This window comes from Drosophila miranda, chromosome 3 (assembly GCF_003369915.1).
Source record: "Drosophila miranda strain MSH22 chromosome 3, D.miranda_PacBio2.1, whole genome shotgun sequence".
Classification (NCBI taxonomy): Eukaryota; Metazoa; Arthropoda; class Insecta; order Diptera; family Drosophilidae; genus Drosophila; species Drosophila miranda.
Genome location: NC_046676.1, coordinates 7,058,893 through 7,073,928, shown reverse-complemented (window position 1 = coordinate 7,073,928; position 15,036 = coordinate 7,058,893). Strand labels below are relative to the sequence as shown.

The 15,036-nt window shown below is 42.2% G+C and overlaps 3 protein-coding genes across 4 annotated transcripts; 2 read left to right on the top strand and 1 right to left on the bottom strand.

Annotated features, from left to right (window-relative positions):
• Positions 1-197: 197 nt before the first annotated feature.
• LOC108159254 lies at positions 198-1,477 on the top strand. The gene has a single exon (XM_017292384.2). The coding sequence runs from the start codon at positions 245-247 to the stop codon at positions 1,409-1,411; it is 1,167 nt and encodes a 388-aa protein (XP_017147873.1). The 5' UTR covers positions 198-244; the 3' UTR covers positions 1,412-1,477.
• A 3,486-nt stretch (positions 1,478-4,963) lies between these two features.
• LOC117188345 lies at positions 4,964-6,012 on the bottom strand. Its single transcript, XM_033392058.1, has 3 exons — positions 5,873-6,012; positions 5,200-5,285; positions 4,964-5,138 (listed from the first exon to the last, which is right to left on the bottom strand). The coding sequence occupies exons 1-3, from the start codon at positions 5,900-5,902 to the stop codon at positions 5,021-5,023; spliced, it is 234 nt and encodes a 77-aa protein (XP_033247949.1). The 5' UTR covers positions 5,903-6,012; the 3' UTR covers positions 4,964-5,020.
• A 1,436-nt stretch (positions 6,013-7,448) lies between these two features.
• Positions 7,449-8,653, top strand: LOC108158379. 2 transcript variants are annotated; one of them, XM_033392244.1, is made up of 3 exons: positions 7,449-7,560; positions 8,252-8,424; positions 8,488-8,653. In XM_033392244.1, exons 1-3 carry the CDS (start codon positions 7,539-7,541, stop codon positions 8,635-8,637), a joined length of 345 nt encoding a protein of 114 aa, XP_033248135.1. In that variant the 5' UTR covers positions 7,449-7,538; the 3' UTR covers positions 8,638-8,653. The 2 variants fall into 2 exon arrangements, with proteins under 2 accessions (XP_033248135.1, XP_017146120.1); XM_017290631.2 differs by having other exon boundaries at positions 7,450-7,565; positions 8,251-8,424.
• The last annotated feature ends 6,383 nt before the right edge of the window (positions 8,654-15,036 follow it).

Genomic DNA, 15,036 nt, shown 5'->3' with positions numbered 1-15,036 from the left:
TACTGCAGGTAGGGCAAGTAACAAAAGCAAACGCATTCCTTCGCGTCGCGTAGGTGGAAAATTCAATGGAAATCTGAGATTTTCTATGGCACAGCAGGTAGATTCAGCACGTTCTCAAGAATTCATGGAAACCCTCGAAGCGACTTCCATGAAACCAGATCGGTTGGATGGTTCAAAAGTCTATTTCGAAATGTCTGATGAGCTGATCTGTGTTAGTTGTCCTTTAACCTTTGAAGTGAGCAGAATGTTTGGTCTGCTGGTGCGTTTCCTCTGGCCTCTGGCTCTGCTCCAATGCATCAATGCCCGAGTCACCCTGATGCCAAAGTTCTACGGCCAGGATAGTGCAGTCATAGTGGATGCGGAACGAAAGGTGCCTTCGAAACTAGACTCAAAGCTGCAGAATGCTTTGTACTACAATTTCCCCGTCTACAAGCTGATAAAGCCAGGCGTACAAACGACCACAACTACAACGGCTGCCCCTGTCCCAACTAACTCAGAGTACCCAAGTGATTTGGTCGAGATTGCCCAAACGAAGCTGGGCCTGAAGGTGCTGCCGAGCATAAGCGAGCTTGGACAGTTAATTGGGACCCGCAGCAATAGTGAAACTATCGAGTACGTCCGTTCGCTGACCTCCAATGAACAGGGTATAGCCTTGATGAAAGATTATCTGGAGACGCTGGACTATGAGCTTTCCGAAGATGTGCCGGATAGCGTCGACGATGGTGACGACGCTAGCGATGATGACAATACCATGGACAATGCAGATGTCGAAGCGGACTTTGACGAGCGCCCACGACTGGAGACGACGAGTAGGTCCACCATAACCACCAAAAAACCCGAGATGCAGGCAAGCCTTCTTCAACGTTTCGGGGACTTTATGAAGCAGTACAGCCTATGGTCGGAGAACACCACGACTGCAGCTCCAGCCACTAGGAAGCCCAAGCCCTCGGCCGTCTCGTTCAAGCCCGTGTTTGTGGCGCCACCAGGCGCGGCCCGCATGCGTCCTCTTCTCGTGCGTCAGCCTCTACCCTATCACTATCCCATTCCACTGCGACCTGTTATGATCCCAGCGAAGCCAACTCAAGTGCCCAGCACGACGGCGGCACCCAGGCCAAATAAGGTACCCCACTTGAACACGCCCAAGCACATAGATGTTGAGATGCAATCTCCTCCTGTGGCCACACATGTGCGGCAACTAGCTGAAATGGCGAACATCTCCCCCCAGGTACTAGATCGCTTCCTGCAGCAACAGCCCAAGCTGGCGGAGCTGGCCAAGCGGGTGAGCACCCTGTCCCTCAGTCAGGACCAGACGCGAGCAATGGACTCCCAGATCTTCATGGCCGTCAAGAGGGCCCTGTCCCAAAATGAGGAACTGAAACGCCTGCTAGAATCGGCCCAGACATTAAAATAGGGTCCACGTGTAAATTAGTTTAAGGCTATCATTAAAGAAAATAAAAGTCGTCTGTATAGAATCGTACATAACCAAAGTTTGGGCAGTCACGTTGTGGGCTAACACCTCAAAATGCAAAAGTCTGAGTCATTTGGAACCAATACATTATTAAATGCTGCCTACCATTATCTGGCGCTGCGTGCATAACTGCGGCCGACGTGTGGATCAGGCCATGTTTGAGCGCCATGCGGTCTGGGTTGCATAAATCATTCATGTCTGACAATTTAATTTAAGTGCACAGCCACGGGTTAGCTGAGCACTTTGGTAATTTTGTCGTTTAGTTTTCTCTTTGTCCTTTAAAATAGCACTCGCTAGCTCTGGGTTTGAGCAAACGAGCGTGCATAGGACAGCACGTGTTTCTTTATAAAATCTATACAACGTTTAAACGACGAAAATAAAAAAGAAATAAATAATAAAATGAAATAAACGAGCGTGCATAGGACAGCACGTGTTTCTTTATAAAATCTATACAACGTTTAAACGACGAAAATAAAAAAGAACCAAGCGCAGCCGCTTTTTGAAATAAAATAAAATGAAAATTTTTTGAAAACGTGTTTAAAATTAGGGCTGGAACGCAGTGTGACCAGACCGGATTTACCAATCAAATACCGGCTGACCCTCAGAAATATACCAAAATATACGGTCTCTTTTTAAAAATATGCCGTAAATATACTGACGAATTCAAGTTCTTTTTACATATTCCTCGACTTTGATCTTCCGTGGAATATTACTATATATATAGCACATTTAGCCATGCCCACATAATTTTATACGATTAATGAATCAATTTTCTACAAGATTGGATTGTTTTTAATCCTTGCTTTTATTGTATTTATTGTAAAAAAAGGGTTAAACGAAAAAGTTCAATAAAAAAAAGAGTCGCAATGTTGCTGGTATTTGAAGACGTGATGCGTGTATAGGCCTTTGTGCACCCTATTTCGTTAATTTTATATGAAGATGAAACGTAATTTATTAAGACCTTTTCTCAAATTGATATTCTTTAGACATATTCAAGTACATTATTAGTATCTTGTATATATTTATCTCGATCCTGATACCTACTGAGCCTTGGAAGACAAACATATTCACAATTCTATAACATCCATTGCCTCCAGGGTATGTGTGCATGGAATTAGCAACATGTTTGTGTATGGAATGAGACTCATTGTTGCAAAAGCGAAACTGCGGCGAATCGGGTATTGCCTATATTTCAAGCTATAGATGCCCACTTAGCTTTATCCCATAGATAAATGCATTTTCTACAAGATTGCTTATTTTAATAACCTTAACGTAATTTATTTTGACTAAAATACGGTTTTCAAGTAAATGTTGCCGCAACAGTGTGTATGGAATGTGCAACATTGTGTATGGAACGAGACTCATTGTTGCTAAAGCGAAACTGCGGCGAACTGCGGCGAACTGCGGCGAACTGCGGCGAACTCAAATTCGATTCAAAAAACGACCAATTCTTTGTTCCGTTGAATAATACTATCTATATAGAACATTTAGCCATGCCCACTCAATTTTATACGATTGATGAATCAATTCTATACATGATTGGCCTATTCGAAATACTTGCTTTTATTGGATTTCTATATAACATTGAAAATTAAATTAATATTAAATGTCAGCGATGTTTTTTGAACTAGAGTTGGAGAACTATCGATTGCACTGTCGATGTTTTCGAAAACCTATCGTCTACTATCGATGGTGCCCACTATCGACAGCAGCGTGACCGCGGACTTATCGTTAAAATATATCGTCCCACAGAAAGATTTCAAAATATACCATCTCATTTAAAAAATCTACCGTATATGACGCATTCAAGTTCTATTATTCATATTCCTCGTTTTTGATATTCCATTGAATATTACCAGCTATATAGAATATTTAGCCGTGCCCACATAATATTAGCCCATTGATGAATCAATTTTCTATTTAACTGGTGTATTCTTCATACTTGCTTTTATTGCGTTTTGCGTGAAAAGAGGTTTTAGCGAAATAAGTCAAACGAAAAACAAGTAGCGAAATAGGTCAATCAAAACAAACGAAAAGGGAAATTCGTTCATATTGCTCAATTTTAATATTCCATTGAATAATGCTGGCAAACTAAATCTTTCTGTAATGCCCACATAATTTTATCCCATTAACGAATAAATTTTCTACAAGATTGGATTGTTTTTAATCTTTGCTTTTATTGTATTTACTGTAAAAAAAGGTTTAAACAAAATAGTTCAACAAAAATTCAGTCGCAATGTTGCTGGTATTTGAAGACGTGATGCGTGTATATCCCTTTGTACACCCTATTTCGCTAATTTTATATGAAAATCGAACGTAATTTATTAAGACCTTTTCTCAAATTGATATTCTTTAGACGTATTCAAGTACATTATTAGTATCTTGTATATATTTATGTCGATCCTGATACCTACTGAGCCTTGGAAGACAAACATATTCACAATTCTATAACATCCATTTTCCCCAGGGTATGTGTGCATGGAATTAGCAACATGTTTGTGTATGGAATGAGACTCATTGTTGCAAAAGCGAACTGCGGCGAACTGCGGCGAACTGCGGCGAATTCAAATTAGATTAAAAAACGACCAATTCTTTGTTCCGTTGAATAATACTATCTATATGGAACATTTAGCCATGCCCACTTAATTTTGTACGATTGATGAATCAATTCTATATATGATTGGCCTATTCGAAATACTTGCATTTATTGGATTTTTATATAACATTGAAAATTAAATTAATAGATTGATGAAATTGACAAAAATAACATGGGAGCGCGGCGAAAACCAGTTTCTACAGTATGACCCTCAGAACACGGTCTCATTTTAAAAATATACCGGAATTCAAGCTCTATTATACATATTCCTCGTTTTTGATATTCCATAGAATATTACTAGCTAGATAGAACATTTTGCCATGCCCACATAGTTTTATACGATTTATGAATCAATTTTTTTCTTAAGTGGCTTATTCGAAATACTTGCTTTTATTGGTTCTTGTCAAAAAAAAAGGTTTTAGCAAGAGGGGTCAAACAAAAAAAGGTTTTAGCGAAATAGGTCAAAACAAAAAAATGAAATAGGATAGCGTTCATATTGCTCAATTTATGGATTCCGTGGAATAATTCTGGCTAACTAAAATTCTTAGATCTGCCCACATAATTTTAGGCCGTTGATGAATAAATTGTCTTTAAGATTGGGTAGTTTTTAGTCCTTGCTTTTATTGTATTTTGACTACAGCAAGGTTTACAAAACAGTCAACAAAAAACAATGGCAACATAAGACGTAAGAAAACGTAAAATGTAGGGACATTGTTGAGCTGAAGAGGGACATTTTTTCGTTGAGTTTAATAATTTGAATTCGATAAGTCTTCCTTCCGCTGAAAATTCATAGATGTCGCTTTTATAACATCGCCAGTATTCGTCAGCAGCGCCATCTATTGTTCAGTTTAGTTCGGTTTCGTTATATTTTCAAAATATTTATTAAATTAAATAAAGCAAAAGTACATAAATAATCAACTTTATCAGCTATTGTTTAAATAGTCGTAAATAATGGCTCAGTGTATGCCCTCCAGCGGCGTGTAGGTCTTGTACTGATAAAGTTCCGGTCCGCCATAGCCATATAAAAGCTTGCCTCTTCCATGTTCATCGTAGTAGGGATAACGGTATTTGGGCCTAAGAAGGGCATTTAAAGATATGAAAGAATCTTTGGAAGGATCACCGTTGAACTACTCACCTTTCAAAGTACTGGAAGTTTGGGGCCTTTGGCTGAACTGTGGCCGACGATGTGTGCACTAGGAAGGCCACGACGCACAGAAAGAGCTGAAAAAGAGATAAATATTGTAATCTCCATTAAAATCACAGGCAATGGCTGCTCATTAGTTCAGTGTGTCAGGCAGCACATAAAAGTGGCAGCGAATGCACAGACAATTGGATGGCGCCTTCCTCGAAGTGGTTTTCCGTCGGTTAAAGCAAACAACAGCCACAGCAAAGCAACGGTTATTGACGCTGGTTATGAAATGCAAGATTATGACACATTTTGTTTGGGTTTCAACCTGGCCATGCCACCACCATCGCCACCACCCGCTGCAGCACAGCAGAAAGAGACAGAGAGAGAGAGTACACAAGAGCGCGGGCAGACGTTTCAAGGTCTCTTTAGTGGCAGCAGACCAAAATATTTGGCACAAATATACGAATAGTTTCGAAATGTGTCAAACGTAGTGCTCATTGGAAATTCAAGTCAGTCACTGCTTTCGACACGGTTTTCTTTCGGGTGCCACTTTCGCGCAGGCGCAGCGGAAATTGTGTCAGCCAGAACGTGCGACTTTCGGTCTGGCCGTGTTAATTGGAGAAGCCAATACTCGATAGTTGTACTCCCATTGGAGGGAAAATTAAACGATCTAACTTACGGCCAGCAGCAGAGCATTCAACTTTGCCATGGTTATTTCTTCGAATCCAACAATGTTCGGTTTTGTAACGACAGTCCCCCAATAGGCCCAAAGCGGATTCCAAGCGGAGTTGCTTGGCCGGCGATCGCGTTTGAATGAAATGCATGGCCAACCGCCAGACAACGCAGAGCCCCACACAGCTCCAAGAAGAGCGCCAGATGGAAAGCTTAGCGGAGAGCTTCGTTGCGTGTGCGCTCCGCCAAGGTGTGTCTGTATAGGGTGAGGTCTTCCCCCTTGAGGTATCAGGCGATGAGAGCGCTGTCGTCGCATATCTCACCTTATTTTAAATCACTTTGGGGCACGCTCTCTCTCTCTCTTTGGGGTACTGGAACTGGAACTTATCCGTTTTCCTTACGATCTAATGATGCTAAAGATTTGGCTATCAAGGAAAGTGAAAGTCCTGCAAAATACTCTTTCGTATAGCTTTTTCCGCATGGATTCAAGCTGCCGGAAATCTGTGTAAATAATAATCGAAGTAGACGTGAAGACACTCACGTAGTCTCTTTCGGTTCCAAAAAGAGAGAGAGAGGCCCAAGGCAGAGAGAGTCAGCGTCCCACTCCAGAGAAAGAGACGGAGAGAGAGTAAGCTCCCACAGAGACAGCTGTTCGAGTGGGCTAAAACGGAATTGAGGCCAAATGACCAAAGTGGTTTTGGAGCGAGTGTCTGCCTCCGGCTCCGATCGAGATGACGATGGACCATTATGTAACTTCTGCAACCACAAAGAGCCAGTCCCGCATTGGACAACCTGTTGCTCTCTTCCTTCTTTGCGCCTTTCTTCCATTCCACTGTGCCATTTCTATCGTGCTCTGGCGCACTTTCTTTGTCGGGCATTTGCATTTTCCTTGCCTTCTGTGCTTGCTTCGGCCCAAAGCCGTTTCGCGGCTGATGTGAGTAACCTTTGGCAAATACGCGCACTTAGTTCCGTCTGCCTTGAAAACCTATTTGGACGGTCATAAAATTATAAACGAAAACAAAAAAAACCATCAAAAGATTTTCTCGTAGAGTACCGAATATTTTGATACCCTTGCAGATTGATGGTTTCTATGCCACACAATTGAAGTTTGATCGAAATTTCTTCAGCTTCTTCTCGCAAACAAGATCCTTCCTATGAAAGCTATACATATCCTGTCGGTTTCGAATTCTATAGTGTTTTTCAGAAAAAAGCCCGAGAATGGTTATACGTTCTGGAAATGTAACATTATGGAAAAGCCAAGTACTTTAACGCCACTTGAAGGTCGTATGCCAAAGCCACCAGATCGGAGATCATCTTTCGTTTAAAAGCTCCATATGGATTTAAGCAGCAACAACCTTTAAATCTGTAAAAGGTTTGTAACCGAAACATTATTTTGTTATCTCTATCTCTTATGAGCTCTTTTTCTCTCTATATCCATCTCTCTCTGTTGCTCGCTCTCTGCCTTGCTTTGTGGCTTCTCAAAGTCTCTTTGCTTGCCATATTTTGTTGTTGCTTTTCTTGTTGCGGGTTATTTTCAATAATTTTTGGAGTTGCTTGGCGCTTGGCTGAGTTTTATGCAACACCGCGATTTCGGTGCTATTCAGTGATCAATGGTCCAGTGACTCGCACGGGCCCCAGCGCTTCAACGTCAACCACATCGAGAAATCGAGACAATGTTACACCTGGGATTTGTCTATTTGGTAGGTAGTTGTAAGTGCACAGAAATGAGATTAGAGAGGAATAAATAAGCCATTAAGAAGATGGTGAATGAAAGTGAAAGATAAGATTCGGTGTTAGTGACTGCAGTGACTTATATGTGGCGTATGCGCAATTTTAGAGACCAGACCGCGCCCATATGAGATCCGCTCTCACGACTGAGAACAGTGCCAATTATTTTTGTTGTTGTTAATTTTCCAAAGTAAACGAGCAAATTTCCTAAGCAGTAAAGAAGGAAAAAAACAATTCAAACATATACGTACACACATATCTATGTACGAGTATTTTGGAATATTTTTATGCGATCATTGTGAATTCGTAAAGCTCAGTTTTGGCATTAATAGCAAATGCTTATCATTAAACGAAATACTCAATTATTTATTAGAAAATATACAAGTGTTGCAATTAAGAAGGCCAAACGACCGCCGAGTAAAAATAGTTTTGGCTGCTTCTACATATGTAACTCTAATGCTTTTCATCGTTTTAAAGATAGGAACAATTTTGAAAATTTTTATGAAAAAAGACTAAGTAAATTAGGTTAAAACGTTATACTTTAATAATCTTCAGATTTATATTTATATTTACATGAAAAGACTATGAGAACTGATAATGGTAAATGGTGGATGCTGATATATTTTCTAACGCAACTCGAAACGATCTTCATTTTAGCTCACTCTGCTGTTGGTCCTGCTGCAGATCAGCAAACCAGCAGATGGTTTCATATTCCGCTTGATCTCAGAGACCCTGCAGAACAACGTGGCCGGCGAGCCCATCACACATCAGGTCACCCAATGGAACTTCGATCCAGACGCGGCCAAAAAGTCTCGTGCCCTTTACTATGAGGTGAGATTCTCCCCCTTGATCCTGTCACATTAGAGTAACTGTAACTGTCTGCGCCTTCCGCAGAAAAACGGATACCGTTCATCCAAGTTCATCGAGCGACTGGGAGCGGGCGTGGATGGGTGGCACGAGGAGCGACGACTGCAGCAGGCTATTCGCGATATGGGTCGCCTCGGTGGCGAGCACTATCAGAATTATCCGCCTTCACCAGCTTAGTAATAAATAATTATCGTTTACATTGTTTAACTCTTATTTCTTATTTCATTTGCCTAGCCAAATCCCGACGAGTGGCTGAGTGCCTGAGTCGGTGGCTGGGCGCGTGGGCGTGGTCGAGGCCCCCAGATATCCCCAGGCAGATCCAGCACATTGTCATCATTTTAATTTGCAGCGATTAATTGTCATTGTGCGCATTAATGTGCTTCACAAGGATTTGCATAATTTGCATAACGTTGCCATATGAGATTCTATATAATCACCTCTTTTGCTTTGCCTCTCTCTCTCTCTCTCTGTTTCTGTCATTGAAAAATCCGTCTCTGTTCGGCTTATTGCAGTACCCGGTAATCGTAAAGCGATAGGGTATATGGCAATCGTGTAGATGTTTAACAGAGCGACGACCTTACTCATATTTTTTAAAGACTTTCAAACATGAACAAAATTGCCTAAATTTAGAAGATGCCGCTCTCAGAAATCCGTTTTACTCTACGGTTTCTTGGTTTTCCCTTTCACTACCTGAGTACCAGGTACTTTCTAGGCGGTACACTCGACTGCATCGTTCATACTTGTTAAAGACTGCAGCTCAGGGGGAGGCGCTGATACAGGACCCAACCGCCAGTGTGTTGTTGTGGTTTTAATAAACGTTATTAGCCGACTGCCAGTTGGAACTGCAAATTGCCGCAATTACATTTGGCTGAAGCGAAAAGCGAACAGAAGCGGCGAACAGCTACTTACTTTCGTAATTTTTGTAATTTCATAATTCTGTCGCATAATTGAAGCCAATTTTGCTGCGAGCAGAATCAGGACAATGCAGGCTGTTGTCGGGAGTTGGAGCTGAGTGGTTGCCATTTTGCAGATGTTGTGTGGATGGATGGATAGATGGATGGATGGATGGAATTCTGGGAACGTGTTTTCCTTGGCATACTTTTGAGGGCCTTAGGGATGTTAATCGGGTAAGAATCTCTGTTTTTCAGACTTGAAATTGTACTTAAAGAATTTCGAAAAGGAAATCCGATTTGGAATTAGGCAAAGGTTAGTACATATATGATTCCAGCTGCAACACTTTCCCGAAGTATGCATTTGGGTAGTCCGTTGGAGGATGCTGTTTCTCATCAAGTGGAGCTAAAGCCGACAATCACAGGGTTTAACTCCAACAATGGCATCAGCAGTGGCTGCAATGACATCAACTGTTGTGTGTACCGGAAATGAACTGCCACGACAATGGACAACGCATGGGACGCACTGAATGCAATGCGTGCACGGCAAACTGCTGCATTAAATAAATAAAATTACGCACAATTGGTGGCTCTTTTGGAAATGCACTGCGGAAATTACATTACAGCTGGAAAGCCCAATCGGAAACAGAGTGGGGGCGCAGTGCAACGCTTCGTATACGTAATGTGGAGCTGGCCACGATAACACCATAAAATTGTTTAACAAATTGTTAATACAGCATTGTAAATAATTCATTGATAATTCCCGAACGAGTCCCATCCCGCTATCCCAATGCAGCCCGTGCGAACCGCAGCAGTTGTTCCGTTTATGACACTAATTTAATATGAAATCAAACAGTCATCGCCATCGCTCGATAAGACATGCTGGGTTGACTTTTATTAAAGCCAAATGTAAATAGAATCATAATGATATTTTACCGGGTCCCAGTCTGCGTCCGCGTCCGCGTCCAAGCACTGTCCCGGTGCCAGCACCAGGCGCGATTCCACTCAAGGATGAGGATGGGGCATGCATTCATTAGCCTTATCACTATTCACTCAACATCAAATAAAATGTTTAATAATACTCGTAGTACGTTGCGGAAGGGGGCCGTTGGCAGAGGACAAACTCGATAATAATGATGGGATATCGCATCAGGTGGAATCAATTGTCGCGTTGTTGGGTATTAACTTTCATTTTGTGACGATTTTCCCCTGACATCAATTGCTGTGAAAGCGGATTACTTGTCATAAAAATGTGCACAAAAAAAGGTAAATTTGAGTGAATATGTGGGTGGAAAAGGGGCAGGGGCAGGGGCAGGGGCAGGGACATGAGCAGGGCCAAGGGCAATGTGTTTGATGTGAATTGGTGCTAAATGTTTTTTGATATTGTTATTAGACCGTTAGGGCTTTGATTGACTGCCGTCAGATCGATCAGTTTCGTAGGAAAGGCTCGACAGCTAATTGGTGCAACACATTCAGTCCCAGGATTCCATTTGGTTTACGAATTAGTTTTTATTCGAAACCCTATTGCCTAGACATTGCATTAGCCATTTGGAAAATGTCCCTCACCGACCACTTATGATGTTGTGTTGGATTTGAAAAGCATTTCCCAGACCCAGCCCCCCCTCGCCCACAATATTTCCCAGTTTGCTGATTATTGGTTCAATGCACCTGAAGGGCATGTCGCTTTATGGCCAGGAGAGGGGTGTTGGGGTTTCAGGGCAGAATGAATTTCTTAATGCATTTCCGTTGCGCAATTGAAGTCAAACTGAAGGGAAGACTCCGACGGAGACGGAGACCCAGGCGATGGCTAATGCATGGGGCCACAACAACAATAAATGTCAACTTGTGTTGCATGCAAGTGAAGTGTAGCGAGCGGGGGTGTGGGCGTGGGTAAGTCTGCCATGGAAAGTGGCTCAGTGGGAGAGAGAGAGAGCAGAGCAGGAGCAGGAGCAGGAGCAGAGTGAATCAGCTTTGCTTGCGCTCAAAATGTAATTTATAAAATGTAATATAATATCAACAGCACACAGAAAGAGATGGGGAGCGGAGTACGAGTAGGGTTATGGTTAGGGCGATGGTGACGCTGAGGGTGAGGGGAGGGGTCATCCTCTAACAATGGCATAATGTCAACTGCCTTTTGTCCTTGCGGCTGGAGGCTGCTGGCGACCCGCTGCTGCTTGAGGGAGAGAGAGAGAATCTCTTCCCATCTCTGTGAGGATTTATTTTATTTCATTAAACTGCTGTTTCACGATATATTTTCTACCGACGCATGTGTCTGTCTGTAAAATTACTACTCACACTGGTCTCATCGGTCCTTCCTCGAGAGTGCAGTCGGCTTTTATTTTCCCTGCGTGACATAGAATGTCCACGCTGAAAAAATCCGATTTAAGTGGACGGACTTATAGTTCATTATATTCGATTAGACGTCCATACGATACGATGCGGTCGAATATTTTGTCCTTCAGTTTTTTTCGAGTAACGTCGGTGAAAAAGGTATCGTATATGACAAAAAAGATTCTGCTTAGAAGCAGGCAAAAACTGACTCTTGGCTTGTCTCTCTCTCTCTATCTCCTCCACATCGCAGCAGGAGGTCCTTTTAGCATATCCTTGTGCTGGTTTTTTATTTGAGGGTAATTGCAATGCTAGCTGGGCAATTTTAAATTTTATCATTGCGCCCGCATCTGTCGCTGACAGATTAGTTAGTGCTTCTCCGTCTCCCTGTCCCTCTTCCCCTCTGCTTTTCCAGGATCTCTACTTATTGTCTTGCTCCCATAATTTTGTCAAGCAATTATGAAGCAAAACAGGCAGACAAAGCGATTCACAACTGTGTACATTTATCATAGTTCTATCAGAAAGATTGGATAGTCCGTTTTTTTGATTTCCGATAGATCAGCTTAGGATATACATTTAAATGGTCTAAAATGGTTATATCATTCCGTAAAGCAGTGTCTTGACATGTACATATCGTTTCATATAAAGTACATAGTAAATATTTTATATGTGCACTTATAATATTCATTCAATAAGTTTACCAAAGGATTCCTTTGCTGTGTTGCAAGTGCAAATCCATTATGCCACAACGTCCTCGACTAATGCATTGAGCAAACTGCGCGTCCACCCCAATGCCAATACCAGCATCGGCTCAGAATCAGCTAGGGCTTCAGCCTCAGAGCGATGCTGTGATGGGGTCGATTGATTCGCATTCTTATGGGTATTAGGAAAGTGTGTTCACATACATACACTCGAAAATACATAGCATACCCGTAATAAATACTTTGATAAAGGGCGGAGAAAGAGAATATTGGGAAAGCATTCTACATTCTACAATACTCGTAATATATCGAACTGCTACTAGAGGCCGATTAAAAGTTAATCATCGTTTTCTTAAAATTAAACATGATAGCCCACAAATAGCCCCAGCCCCTCCGGGCAGGATGGCTGGAATTTAATAAACAACCTTATACAAATTATAGTCATCAGTTTATGGGGCAAATGCAACATTTCCTGGCGTCCCTGAAGCAATGCTAACTTCCATTTTCCTTCTGCTTCTGCCACTTTTTGTCCTTTGCCACTCGAATTCACTTGATTACAAAGTAATTTATTGGCAAAACGAAAAGCCACAGAGGCAGCAGCAGCAGCAGCAGCGGCAACAACAAGATACTCGTAGATAAACAGAGATTTGTCTCAATGGCAGTCCCCGAATTCCCTCAATAAACCCTCCCGTTCCTCTGTCCTATCTATTCGCTGTGCATACGAAATGCGGTAAATCCCAAAAATCAACAAACAAATGAAAAGAAAATTCAATAAAATACGAAACGAAGCGCACAAGGAACTTTTTCTCTTCTTTTCTCGTATTTCGGTTTGGAGGGGAAAAACTAATTACATAGAAAAGCTGAAAAGCGTCTGCCAAGTGGGCGTGTGGAGCTGCTGGTAAACGCCCCCACTCCCCACTTACCCACGCTTTAGCGGTTCTCTCCTTTAACTTTTGATTTCTTTCCCTTTCTGTCAGTCCTTCGTTTTTTTCGCACATTGCGTAAGGCGCATTTAATTACGTATGCCAGGCAGGAGCCAGGATCTTACTCATCCGAAGTGTTCCACTCGTGAGGGACAGTGCGTCTCATAACCATATATTTTTGATAGCTTACAATCCAGTTACTGAATCTTGAAAGATTGTTTTGTGGATACTCCCTTACTGCACTTATGCTTGTCATTTTGCTGGCCATCTTTGATGAGATGAATATCATGAAATTTATTTTCTCTAAGCCTTCAGTACTAAATGCCTTATAAAGGTAATGCCTAATGTTGTCATCCATGAGTTTTTCATAGAAGTCATATACACGCTGTTCTATTATACTGAACGAGACTGTAGCTAATATGACAAAAAAAAAACTCGAATAAAATTAATTATTTTGTCAGTTGATATGGCGATGCTAACTGCTGTTGGCTCCTCCCCAACAATCCCCATCCCCAGCCATGGATCTCTGTAACTGTGACTCTTCCGTCTATCCCCTTTGGTGGCGGCTGCTCTTGTGACACCCGCAAAGCCGCAGGACACGACGCGGCTGCCGCCCGCCACCTGCCACGAAGAAAATTGGCATGTTGTGTCAATATAGACGGCGGACACGGTGCCACAGAGGACATCGGGCCACACAGGACTTGACTAAGCAGCAATCCGCCATCCGAGACCGGCAAAAAATGGAGAATCCTTCCCGGTCCACTGCCACTGTCACAGGGTTGCGTCCGTTTCTGGTTGCGTGGCCTGCGGTCATGTTATTTTTTGCAATTTGAGCGGTATTTGTACACGCCAGGGATTGGGCTTGGGACGGGAGGAAAAGGGGAAGCAGAAGCAGAAGCAGGCTTAGATAGATCCGTCCTGTATCTTTTAGAGACCTCAGGCAGTCCAAATATGTTGTTGGAATATGAAGAGTCTCGTTTATTGCCAGCGAATATCTGATTGATTGGACCTCAAGTGCAGTTAGTAAAGTTTTGAAAAGATGTCATGTTTCTGCCTATTATTAAACTCCATCAGTGGTCAATAGAAGTGAAAGCAGGTGTGCTGAGCCTCTGATTTATAAAGGGTACTGAAATGTTTATTTGAGTATTCATAAATGCACATACAATATGAGCATCTTTTCTAATTACCTGCTCTGTAAATAGTTTTTCAATATTTCCTTCCAGAACTTAGTTTGAGAAGCAGAGTAAATTGTATCTTTTTGTTGGGTAATTTGTCTGTGCATATTAATGGAACCCCCTCACAAACGACCAATAATAAAGTTAAAACAAACAACGTTCCACAACCCCAAGCCCTCCCTGGTACTTTCGTGCCAAGGGGGGGTGGGGGTGGGTGTTGGTACAACCAACCACAGGTTTTTCAGCAATTACGGCCCAAATTGCGTTGCAATGAAATTTTTAACGTTTCGATTTTTGATTCCAATTTTGGTTCGTTTTCCTCGTCTTTTTTGCGTCTTTTCTGCCTGCAAATCGTGCAAATGGCCAAGAACGAAGCGAAAAAAAATTCCGTCAGATGACGAGCGAAGGGGGTAAAGCAAAAGAGGCAGAGTCGGAGGGAGAGGCAGAGGCAGAAAAAGCAACGCACAAAAGTTACAACGCGAAATTGCGGCCCTGCTAAATGGAGAAGAAAGAAAAAACAGAAACAACTGCAGTCAGACAGAGATTAAATGAACGCTAA

Coding starts and splice junctions, on each gene's coding strand:
- LOC108159254 (XM_017292384.2), top strand. CDS start 245: ATGTTTGGTCTGCTGGTGCGTTTCCTCTGGCCTCTGGCTCTGCTCCAA.
- LOC117188345 (XM_033392058.1), bottom strand. CDS start 5,902: ATGGCAAAGTTGAATGCTCTGCTGCTGGCC. Junction 5,286..5,872: donor TGAATGCTCTGCTGCTGGCC/GTAAGTTAGATC, acceptor TCTCTTTTTCAG/CTCTTTCTGTGCGTCGTGGC. Junction 5,139..5,199: donor AACTTCCAGTACTTTGAAAG/GTGAGTAGTTCA, acceptor TGCCCTTCTTAG/GCCCAAATACCGTTATCCCT.
- LOC108158379 (XM_017290631.2), top strand. CDS start 7,539: ATGTTACACCTGGGATTTGTCTATTTG. Junction 7,566..8,250: donor ACCTGGGATTTGTCTATTTG/GTAGGTAGTTGT, acceptor TCTTCATTTTAG/CTCACTCTGCTGTTGGTCCT. Junction 8,425..8,487: donor CTCGTGCCCTTTACTATGAG/GTGAGATTCTCC, acceptor CGCCTTCCGCAG/AAAAACGGATACCGTTCATC.